The sequence below is a fragment of the Podarcis raffonei genome, chromosome 8 (assembly GCF_027172205.1).
Source record: "Podarcis raffonei isolate rPodRaf1 chromosome 8, rPodRaf1.pri, whole genome shotgun sequence".
Taxonomy (NCBI): Eukaryota; Metazoa; Chordata; class Lepidosauria; order Squamata; family Lacertidae; genus Podarcis; species Podarcis raffonei.
This window is the reverse complement of record NC_070609.1, coordinates 10,395,695-10,407,618: the sequence shown is the minus strand read 5'-3', so window position 1 is coordinate 10,407,618 and position 11,924 is coordinate 10,395,695. Positions and strand designations below refer to the sequence as shown.

Below are 11,924 nucleotides of genomic sequence, written 5' to 3'. Positions count from 1 at the left end.
TCTTTTTCTTCTTTTTTGTCTTTTCTTTTTTTCTTTTTTGTTGTAGAGTGTGTTATAATTGTATAAAATTTAATAAAAATTATTGGGGGGGGGGGGAATCTCCTTGTCGCTGACCAAAACCAACTGCCCCCACCTCCAAAATGGCAAAAAGTTCTGGCTTGGTGTAGAAATGTATAGCCTGCCTTTCAAAAGAACCTCCCCAGACAGGACCACTCTACCCCCAGTCACACACTGCTCCCTGTGGAACAGTCCTCTGCTTTGTGACCTCTTCCGGTTACCAGGGAGCTTCACACTGCTGCAGGGTGGGGGTGTGTGGTGGAGGGAGAAGAGGGGAGCTATGGATGAAGCACCCTGGGCCTAGGAGGACAGCCTGGGGTGGGTGGGGAGTGGGTGGGCTCAGCTGGGGGTCCCAGCCGCTGGCAGCAAGGAGCACGGGAGGAACCTAGGCAACCAGCTGGGCACAAAGGCCACCCTCCCAGGATGTCCAAGCCCCTCCCATCTCCAAGAGGGGCGGGAACATCATGTGGACAGTGCCCACAAGTTGGCTCCTTCTGTGGCCATGGGAGATCCTGGGCCCTGGTGCTTCTAGCAGGTGAGATTTATTTGGGACTCCGTGGGGAGGCACTTAGATCCAAAAATTGCCCTTTCGAGGTGATGTAACTCTTTGGCTGTCTTAGTACAAGCCATGCCCCACCCAACCTCAAAATCCTGACATCATGGTGCAACAATACAACTGTTCTTTGAAATATGTAAAGAGGATATAATGTCCCCCTTTGTTGTTGTTGAGTCGTTTAGTCGTGTCGGACTCTTCGTGACCCCATGGACCAGAGCACGCCAGGCACTCCTGTCTTCCATTGCCTCCCGCAGTTTGGTCAAACTCATGCTGGTAGCTTTGAGAACACTGTCCAACCATCTCGTCCTCTGTCGTCCCCTTCTCCTTGTGCCCTCCATCTTTCCCAACATCAGGGTCTTTCCCAGGGAGTCTTCTCTTCTCATGGGGTGGCCAAAGTCTTGGAGCCTCAGCTTCAGGATCTGTCCTTCCAGTGAGCACTCAGGGCTGATTTCCTTCAGAATGGATAGGTTTGATCTTCTTGCAGTCTATGGGACTCTCAAGAGTCTCCTCCAGCACCATAATTCAAAAGCATCCATTCTTTGGCGATCAGCCTTCTTTATGGTCCAGCTCTCACTTCCACACATCACCAATGGAAAACCATAGCTTTAACTATACGGACCTTTGTTGGCAAGGTGATGTCTCTGACACGTTCCCCTTACTAACCCCTTTTCCCAGGGGTGCAACTTTGTCAGACCTTCCTCATAGAACTCATAGTTGGAACGGGACCTGAGGATCATCTAGTCCAACCCCACCTGATTCTTGTTCTTCCCCTGGTGTTTACCTTTCCCTCCTCCTCCTCATTACACCCTGCACTTCGGTGGAAAAGTGCTCCCAGTAGAGCCTCTGTAGTCCCTGCCCTTAAATGTTACAATCCAAAATACATGGCATGAAAGGAAAGGCCATTGGGAGGGTGGAGGAAAAGAACAAACTCCGGTGCTGATCCTGAGTTAAATGCTTGGTTAGCTCCCAACCAACCATTTTCTCGGAAGTGACTGTACCATAGCCAATGCTGACCATATTGGTGCTGGGAGTGGGGGAGTCGGGGAACGTCCTTCTCAAACCCACCAAAGAAGGGGCTACAGTCTCATCAGACCCCCCATGTTCTCGATGATACAACCCCTCGTAGAGCAGATGGACCTGCCATTGTAGGCTAGTCATAGCAGACATGGGGGTTTGCCATAAAATATTTGAGGGGGCTTCCCCCCAAAAAACTGATGGGTACTGCCATTCAAAAGCTTTGTGTGTGCTGCGTCATGTGATTGACTATGTGGGGCAGGACTTACCGTATTTTTCCGTATATAACACGCCCCCGTGTATAACACAACCCTTATTTTTTGGGACTCCAAATTCTGAAAATGGGGGGAGATTGCCCAGAGGGTATTTTTGTTTTTGCTTGGGGGGGGGGATTGCCCAGACTTGTTGAGCTTTCTGGGGGGCGAATTGCCAACAATCACTCTCTCACCTGAGCTGCCTGACCGCAGCTGTCAATCGCACACCTCACAAAAAAAAACAATCGTCTGCCCAATCACCGCCAGCAGCCACAAATCACTGTCCAATTGCCACCACAACAGCCAATCCCAAACAGCCCTTGGCGCATACATCACTCACTCACTCACTCAATCACCACTGTATATCTCCTGCTCACGGCTGCAAACCATCTCCCATCACCATCCCCAGCAACTCTGGGCAGCTTCCAACAAAGATTAAAAATACATTAAAATATCACACATTAAAAACTTCCCTAAACAGGGCTGCCTTCAGATGTCTTCTAAAAGTCAGGTAGTTGTTTATTTCTTTGACATCTGATGGGAGGGTGTTCCACAGGGCGGGTGCTATCACCAAGAAGGCCTTCTGCCTGGTTCCCTGTAGCTTTGCAGCGAGGGAACCACCAGAAGGCCCTCAGCAGAATAGAATGGTATGATCCAATATAAGAATTTTTTCTTATGTCACTTCCTAGAACTGACTGAGGCTGGATCTATACAGATTGGAAAAAAACGCTATAGGGGGGAAAACGCTAGAAAAGCTCTTAATGGAAAATCCATTTGGCGATGGATTGCTGCTCTGCAGCGCCATCTGGTGCCACATGTTTATAACGCAGTTATAACGATATAATTGTCAAGTGTAGCCGTGCCCTGACTGTCTCTTCTCTGCCCCTTCAACTCTAGGTCATATCTTGAGTTCATGTTTCCTGTTGACACAAGCTGTTCAGAACATTACCATTGATGTCAGCCTGGACCCAGAATTCCCCCTGGTAGGGCAGGATGTCACCTTTGTCCCCAAAGGGCTTATGATAGACGTCATCTCCTGCCTGTGGACAAAAGGGGAAAAGGATGAATCTTTCCCCATCTTCCTCTATCACCCACCCCCAAAAGCTGCATTCTACCCTAAAGCAGCCTATGACGGACGCCAGACGCCAAGCTTCGATTGCTCCATGCACATCCGGAATGTAACATTTGACGACATTGGTCTCTACGAAATATTCAAGACTAGAAAGATTGCCAACGAAGTGGGTGAGGCCTTCTTACTGGTCACAGGTAAGGACTGGGAACCGGGGGAGGAAATCTGACTCAGCTCACATTTATGATAAAATAAAGGTAAAGGGACCCCTGACCATTAGGTCCAGTCGGGACCGACTCTGGGGTTGTGGCGCTCATCTCACTTTATTGGCCGAGGGAGCCGGCGTACAGCTTCCAGGTCATGTGGCCAGCATGACTAAGCCGCTTCTGGCAAACCAGAGCAGCACACAGAAATGCTGTTTACCTTCCCACTGGACTGGTACCTATTTATCTACTTGCACTTTGATGTGCTTTCGAACTGCTAGGTTGGCAGGAGCAGGGACCGAGCAACGGGAGCTCACCCCGTCGTGGGGATTCGAACCGCCGACCTTCTGATCGGCAAGTCCTAGGCTCTGTGTTTAACCTGGAAGGTGGAGTGAGCTTGTTTTTCTCCTGCTCCAGAGGGTAGGACTTGAACCAAGAGCTTCAAGTTACAAGAAAGAAGATTCCGACTAAACATCAGGGAGAACTTCCTGGCAGTAAGAGCTGTTTGACAATGGAATGGTCTCCCACTGGAGGTTGTGGGCTCTCCTCCCTTGGAGGTTTTTAAGCAAAGGTTGGATGTCCACCTGTCATGGATGCTTCAAGCTGATATTTCTGCATTGCAGGGGGTTGGATTGGATAACCCTTGGTGGTCCCTCCCAACTCTACGATTCCATGCAAACTTAACCTGATTCTCACTTGCCAAAGCAAAGTAGCTTTGACAATTTGGAGCAAGGAGTTTGTGATCCTTCCTTTTCCTCATTCTCACGGTTGCCTTTCCTTGTCTCCACAGAAGAAAAGACTCCAGAGCTGAGAAAGCCTAGAAGTCTAACTTCTGGAGCTATCGCAGGCCTCGCTTTTGGCTGCATTGTGGGAGCGATTCTTTTGGGGGTTATGCTGATAACTCTCCTGACTATGTTAACTTCTACAAGGTGATGCTTTCTCCTCCTCCTCCTCCTCCCCCTCCTCCTTCTCTTCCCTTCCCTTCTCCTCTCCTTCTCTTTCTCCTTCTCTTTCTCCTTCTCCTTCTCCTTCTCCTTCTCCTTCTCCTCCTTCTCCTCCTCCTCTCCTCCTCCTTCTTCTCCTCCTCCTCCTTCTCCTCTCCTTCTCCTTCTCCTTCTCCTCCTCCTCCTCTCCTCCTCCTTCTCCTCCTCCTCCTCCTCCTCCTTCTCCTCTCCTTCTCCTTCTCCTCCTCCTCTTCCTCCTCTCCTCCTTCTCCTCCTCTCCTCCTTCTCCTCCTCTCCTCCTCCTCCTTCTTCTCCTCCTCCTCCTCTCCTCCTCTCCTCCTTCTCCTCCTCTCCTCCTTCTCCTTCTCCTTCTCCTTCTCCTTCTCCTCTTCTCCTCTTCTCCTTCTCCTTCTCCTTCTCCTTCTCCTTCTCCTCCTCTCCTCCTCCTTCTCCTCCTCCTCCTCCTTCTCCTTCTCCTCTCCTTCTCCTTCTCCTTCTCCTCCTCCTCCTCCTCCTCCTCCTCCTCCTCTCCTCCTTCTCCTCCTCTCCTCCTTCTCCTTCTCCTTCTCCTTCTCCTTCTCCTTCTCCTCTTCTCCCCTTCTCCTTCTCCTTCTCCTTCTCCTTCTCCTTCTCCTTCTCCTTCTCCTCTTCTCCTCTTCTCCTTCTCCTTCTCCTTCTCCTTCTCCTCCTCTCCTCCTTCTCCTTCTCCTTCTCCTTCTCCTTCTCCTTCTCCTCTTCTCCTTCTCCTTCTCCTTCTCCTTCTCCTCCTCTCCTCCTTCTCCTCCTCCTCCTCCTTCTCCTTCTCCTCTCCTTCTCCTCCTCCTCCTCCTCCTCCTCCTCCTCCTCCTCTCCTCCTTCTCCTCCTCTCCTCCTTCTCCTTCTCCTTCTCCTTCTCCTTCTCCTTCTCCTTCTCCTCTTCTCCTCTCCTCCTTCTCCTTCTCCTCCTCCTCCTCTTCTCCTTCTCCTTCTCCTCCTCTACTTCTCCTCCTCCTCCTCCTCTTCTCCTCCTTCTCCTTCTCCTTCTTCTCCTTCTTGCATTCCAGTTTGATCTTGCATAAGTCTTGAGGGGGCTAACCAAAAATATAAAAGTTGTATGCAAAATGACTAAAAAAATTGAAATGGAAGGAGAATCAGAGGGATAGGAGGGGTCAGATATTGAATACGGCCTGAGCAGTAGTAGTAGTAGGAGATCCAATAGACCAGCTGATCCCAAAAGCCTTCCTGAAGAGCCAAGTTTTTGACCAGCATATGAATGGCCCATGTGGGCACTGGGTCATCCTAAAGAGCTGGTGCCTACACAAAAGGCATTGCTTTTCCACAATGTGTATATATCAGGCAAAATCCCATAGCTCAGTCAGTAGAGCATGTGTCTCTTAATCTTAGGGTTGTGGGTTTGAGTCCCAGGTTGGGTGAAAGATTCCTGCATTTCAAGGGGTTGGACTAGTTGACCCCCGTGGTCTCTTCCAGCTCTGCAAATCTGTGATTCTGTGAATTTCTGTACGAAATATCTGTATTAGGAGAAAGTCGCAATAATGCTGATGAATTCTCAAGAGGATTTAAAAATAAACAAATCACAAACTGATATGGAAATATGGGGGGAGGGTGAGAAACTGGGAGAAAGCCCAATTGCTCATGCACTTGCATTCTCATGGGTTGTCTCCACATGAGAAACCACCAGCTCTCTGGCTTTCAAAGAGGTTTAAACAAATTCATGGAGGTTATCAATGGCTACCAGCCATCATGGCTCTCCTCTGTCTTCATGGTCAGAGGCAGCAATGATTCTGAATACCAGTTTCCAGAAACCACAGGAGGGGAGAGTTGCTCTTGTGCTCGGATCCTGCTCGTGGGTTTCCCACAGGCATCTGGGTGTGAGAAAAGGATGGTGGACTAGATGAGCCATTGGCCTCATCCAGCAGCCTCCTTGGACGTTCCCATGTCCTGAAGATGTATCTCATCAACCCACCAATGTTGAATAGACCCTGGGGAGGGGAGTTGAATGACAACAGTAGCATCTCACACCAAAACATTGAATGAGGTGTCCCCAGAAGGCAAATTAAGCACCAGAGAGGCTCAGTGAACAGCAGAAAACAGAGTCCCTGTCAAATAAAGGACATGGAAGTTTTCTAAAGAAGCAACCATCTTTGACACAACAGAGCGGCACCAAACTTCTCCCTCCTAAACTCTTTTATCCTTTTTCCTGTTTCTTTAGCGATGACTCGGACCCCACCGTGGTAACCATCATGCCTTCTAGAGCACGGTAAGTACAGGATGGAGCCTGAAATCTCTCTTTTTGGAGAAAACCAGATTTTCTTTCCAAAACCTGCAAACTACATAAGATGTCTTCTAAAAGTTAAGAACGACAAAACTTTTAGAAGACATCTGAAGGCAGCCCTGTATGAGGATGTTTTTTTAAATGTTTGATGCTTTGCAGTGGTACCTCAGGTTACATACGCTTCAGGTTACATACGCTTCAGGTTAAAGACTCCACTAACCCAGAAATAGTGCTTCAGGTTAAGAACTTTGCTTCAGGATAAGAACAGAAATCGGGCTCCAGCACGCAGCAGCAGCAGCAGGAGGCCCCATTAGCTAAAGTGGTGCTTCAGGTTAAGAACAGTTTCAGGTTAAGTATGGACCTCCGGAACGAATTAAGTACTTAACCTGAGGTACCACTGTATTATGTTTTATATATTCTGATAGCTGCCCAGAATGGCTGGGGAACCCAGCTAGATCGGCGGGGTATAAATAATAAAATGATGGTGCTGATGATTAAACAACATCTGGCCAGGAGGCAGGGAGGGAGGGCAGACTTCTGGAATTCCATTCCCACCTTTGGGCATAAAGTGGTTTGGGATGGGGGGGTCCAGTTATTCAAATGGAAACAGATATTGCACAAAAATTGTATTGTTATTGGGGGAGGGACGTTCCCTCAGCCATGATATGACCCTGAAATTGCAGGTTTGCAGAGCAGAAAACTGAACATGACTTCAACAGTCAGTCGTGGTCTTCCTCACTGTGATTTATATCATTCATTCATTCATTCATTGCCCTTAACCCTAAGGTCCCAGGACAGGTTAGAACATGAAAACATTTAGAATGGTTTAAAACAACTTACAGTTATAGAAATCAGATAGGTCCTAAAAATATACACTGTCTGAAGATTTTATTTTATTTTAAAACATTCCTCCCATATGTTCAAAATGCACAAAATGCCCTTCAATAGTTTAAAACTGTTGCAAAACTTTTCCATGGATGTCAAAGAAGGGAAGCTGGTGCTTGTGGGAGGGAGCTGAGAGCTGCCAGAAATAAACTTCTCACACATGAATTCTTTGCTGTTTTTCCTCTTTCCTCAGCTCTATGGGAAGCAACAGACCTTCTCACTCAAGGTAAGTCACAGGCCTTCAGGATACAGCCCAGATACTGTTTTTGGAAGAAGATACTGTTTTTGGAAGCTGGGCTGGTCTCAGAGCTCCTGGACTCCATGTCCACCTTTGGGGGTTAAATGAGGGTCAAATGATTCAGTGAATGCAAATTGAGGGGACTTGTGAAGGGTCCCTCAGCCAGAGAACGAACCTGGCCTCTCCAGTTTTCCTATGGGAAAGGATTCTGTTCTCGTTTAAAAGTGAGCTTGCCTAGTGTGAACTGAAGCATAGTTATCCTTCAAAATCCACATTTCCCTAAATGTCGCCATGCAGTTCTCCAGGCAAAAATATATGTTCATTAATGCACATACTAAAATGTGCATATAAATGCATGTTCGAGAAAGCAACCGTACCAAAAATGATTGGTTTATTTTCGGGGGGGGGGGTTGATTAGACAAAACTATGTACAAAAATGAGTTCATGATGAGAAATTCGCACTCAAATGCTGGGAGAACAAGGAATTTAGAGAACCAAAATTGGCAAATTTGTCAATCTGTATTTTTCTTGGTTCTGGTAAAGATTGCAAAACTTTGCAACTCTCTGCCTTTTGACACCAGGCAGGTGCCTTTTGCTGTCCCCTAAGCCTAAGGCATATACTCTTTACCTGCTAAAAGCATTTTTGTTTAGCCAAGCCTATCCAGATGTGTAGGATGCTGGCATGCCCTTTAATAATAATAATAATAATAATAATAATAATAATAATAATAATAATAATAAATTTTATTTATATCCCGCCCTCCCCAGCCGAAGCTGGGCTCAGGGCGGCTAACAACAATAAAACAATACAAAAGTACAACACAAACAACACTCTAAAATCATTCATTATAAAATTAATCAGGTTCTTAGCTGTATTCTGGGGGGCGACATTGCGGAGAGGAGCTGGAAAAGTGGGGAGATGCTGGCCCTCTGTTGGGAACCCTGTGAGTCCCAAGCCCACCTCTGAGATGCTGTTTGTTTCCTTAGGATGGAGAATCAGCTGATATTAAGCAGCCACCATGTCCGACCTGGGTAAGTACCGGTGGGAGGAAAATAAGATTTGTGGGGCCCACATGTGGGTAATTAAAAAGAGAATTGGAAAATAGTGCCATCCTTTCCCCCCCAGTTTCAGACCCCAACCTGGCCTGTCTCGTGGTTCTGATTCCTCCTTCTTCCTGAGCTCTTACCTATGGCTTGTCCCTTGGTTCTCTCTCAAGCCCCATCTGCAGTGGTGTAGTGGTCCAGGGTCAGGGTGGGGTCAAAGACCCGCTACTATTTCTGCAGCAGGGTCCCAGCAGGATCTCTGTCTCCAACATCCAGGAGCTGCCCAATCAGCATGAAAGGGGAGTGCTTTAAGCCACTGAGAAGGAGCCTTCTTTGTGCTGATTGGAGCCACTCGGAGTGAAAGGGGGGCGAGTCGGCCATTGAGGATTGGCTCCTAGGGTCATTCTGGAGAAGGTGCATGGGAGGAACCCCAAGGAGGAGTTGTTCTGTGTGCTCTGAAGCTAAGCATTTAAGAACTCTGGAAACCCAAAGTGCTTCCATTTCAAGAGAATGCCATGAAAGTTCTGTTACTGTCAGATTTCGGGGAATCAGATCCCTTCCCCGGTGGCAGTAAATAAGTAGATCAAACAAAAGGAGTGTTTTTACTAGATAAGTTCTTTAATGATCACAGTGAGAGACAAAGGAATGCATATCCCTCTAAAAAACGGCGTTGCTCCCAGTAAAGGTTTACCCCCTCCACCCCTATTATTTTACGTCACTCCTACTTCGGGTAATCTGAGCTTGTTGTCATTGCACTTTCTGTTGTAACACTTCCCAAGCCCTTCTAGTCTTAGGCGAAGGGTGTGTGTGTGTCAGGAATGCTGTCCAAGGACCCTGAATCTGCCAGCTGTCTCTCTCTTGCCGTTTCCTCTTCTAGCTGTTCCTTACCTAGTATTTCCCAGCTTTTCCACTCTGGACTATGCCCTTCTTCAAACCACTGTTCTAAATCAATACTTTCCTTCTGCCCTTGGGAAGGTTCAGAAAAAGTGCCTCCACACTACAGTCCCTGACAGTTGTGTAGAATGGGACTTCACGGAAAACACAAGTAGCTGGGAAACAAGATACTGAAGCAGAAATGAGTAGATCTAGCAGAAAGACAAAACAAGGAGATCTCCACTGGTCATTGCAATTCATCCCTAACTATTATTATTGCATCACTGTAAGATTATTGTATAAACTTAGAGAAGGCTGTACAGTGGTACCTCGGGTTACATACGCTTCGGGTTACAGACTCTGCTAACCCAGAAATAATACCTCGGGTTAAGAACTTTGCTTCAGGATGAGAACAGAAATTGTGCGCTGACAGCGCGGCGGCAGCGGGAGGCCCCATTAGCTAAAGTGGTGCTTCAGGTTAAGAACAGTTTCAGGTTAAGAATGGACCTCCAGAACGAATTAAGTACTTAACCCGAGGTACCACTGTATAAACTTAGAAGGGACGTGGACTCGGGACTTTTCCACCTCATTCTGCCCCATGTTGTCTGAGACCACAGAAGTTGGAGATTGTCAGGGACGTGGCTGAATTGAACGCCTGGGAAGAGGCTAACTCTGGAGATGGAATGCCAGTACAGAGGGAGCTAGAGTCTGACTCTGGAGATGAGGGGATGCAATCACAGACAGAGCAGGAGTGGGTTAGTTCGGGCCCCCTTCATCAAGAGTTCCCAGGCTCAGATAGAGCTACAGACTCGTAAAGCTTGCAGGCTAAGGGAGGGGAGGAGATAGATGGCATTGAGGGGGTTGCTAAGCAAACAGGAGGAAGGCAGCATTCAGAGGACTCTTCGTTTGGGGAGGGGAGGCCACCCACCTTCTCCCTGAACCAGAAGAACTGAAAGAGTGAAAATGCAACGGAAGTACAAGAGAGGAAGGACTGGACTTTGGCGCCCTTTGTGCTGCGAAAGGGGAGGAGACTCAGGTTGACCAACTCATAGCGAAGAATGGCAGGCTCAGAGCCGCTCTCTGGGTGTTAATTGTAAATAAACGTGCCATAAAACTGCCAGAGACTCATTAATTCTTATCGGAGCTTGCTTGCCTGTCTGAGATCATTACAGAGATCAAAGCTCCTAGATTCCATTTCTATGTCCAGCTTGGCTCAGACTCGCATTGTTGAATGGGATTAGACCTGTAGCCTTCAAAGTCCTCAAAGAGGAAGCTGGTGGGGGATGTGGCGGCTTCCATTTCTGGTTTCCTTCCTCTGATTCTAGGCTGGTTTTCTTCCAGGTGAAAGCAGAGATCATTCTAGTCCAGAATTTAGGCACTGCATCAGCCAAGCCCGTGGACCCCCAACCACCACCACTCCAGAAGAGGAGCACCATATCCTTGGAAATCATGACGAAATAATCAACACCCTAAACACCAATGCCCACCCAAGCCTTCAGGAGCAGAAAGACAACATGGCCCCTGATGAAATAAAAGCCTCCAGAACCCACTTCTGTCAGCATCTGTAATCCTTTGCCTGGGACTGGGTTGGGATGGCTGTATACTCCATTAACTTCCGTGGTATTACATAATGTATATATTAAAATTGATAATATCATGGTGCATCACCTTGAATTAAGGGTAGGCACTTGAATGGGAATAAATTTAGCCTTCCATTTAATTTTCATTTTGAAAGATGCCTTTGTTTTGCTTATTTCCATGGACCTTGTTTTCAATTTACTTTTGTTTCATTTCAGTTTTGCCTCGCCTCCATTTTTGCACTGATTTCAAGGGGGGGGAGACCATCTGCTGCCTGTAACTTTGTTGTTTTCCATGACATGAGTGCTACACGGCATGTCTACTATAATTGGCATTTATCCAATCTGTCTGCCCAATTGCACACAGGTTGGATAAATGGGTCCTTTTGATTGTTGGAGACGTCTTGTGGGGGGTAGCCAGCACGGTGCTCTTCAGGTGTTGTTAGACTACAGTTCCCATCACCCTTGACCACTGGCCATGGTAGCAGGGGCTGATGGGAGTTGGAGTCTTACAACACCTGCAGGGTGCCATGTTGGTTCCCTCAAAGGCATGTGTACAACTGCCTAAGATGCCACCGAATTGTTGGAAGGCAAAGTTAAATTGCTCACAAAGATCTATAATTTGTTGTTAGAATGGTATACAAAAGATGAAGAGACCAAAAAAGTTATTATAAAATGGGCTATTGACTTTGGGTATAATATTGAGTTTGAAGATTGGTCAAAATTGTGGAATCAAAGTTTAAAATTTACCGCATGTATGTCCTTAAAAGAGAACGTAATGAAAATGATGTATAGGTGGTATTTGACACTAGTGAAATTGGCCAAAATGTACAGGACGAGAAACAAATTGTGCTGGAAATGCAAAGAGAAAAATGGAGATTTTTATCATATGTAGTGGACTTGCAATAAAGTAAAAGCATTTTGTGAATTGCTCTACA

At 47.0% G+C, this 11,924-nt stretch overlaps 1 protein-coding gene across 1 annotated transcript; it reads left to right on the top strand.

Annotated features, from left to right (window-relative positions):
• Positions 1 to 381: 381 nt before the first annotated feature.
• Positions 382 to 10,787, top strand: CEACAM3 (CEA cell adhesion molecule 3). Its single transcript, XM_053397846.1, has 7 exons — positions 382 to 592; positions 2,779 to 3,147; positions 3,944 to 4,082; positions 6,307 to 6,354; positions 7,448 to 7,480; positions 8,480 to 8,524; positions 10,751 to 10,787. Exons 1-7 carry the CDS (start codon positions 481 to 483, stop codon positions 10,752 to 10,754), a joined length of 750 nt encoding a protein of 249 aa, XP_053253821.1. The 5' UTR covers positions 382 to 480; the 3' UTR covers positions 10,755 to 10,787.
• The last annotated feature ends 1,137 nt before the right edge of the window (positions 10,788 to 11,924 follow it).

Excerpts from the sequence above, each read along its gene's own strand:
- CEACAM3 (XM_053397846.1), top strand. The coding sequence starts at position 481 with ATGTCCAAGCCCCTCCCATCTCCAAGAGGGGCGGGAACATCATGTGGA. Across the intron at positions 3,148-3,943 it reads GGCCTTCTTACTGGTCACAG|AAGAAAAGACTCCAGAGCTG; the intron begins GTAAGGACTGGG and ends TTGTCTCCACAG. Across the intron at positions 6,355-7,447 it reads ATCATGCCTTCTAGAGCACG|CTCTATGGGAAGCAACAGAC; the intron begins GTAAGTACAGGA and ends CTCTTTCCTCAG.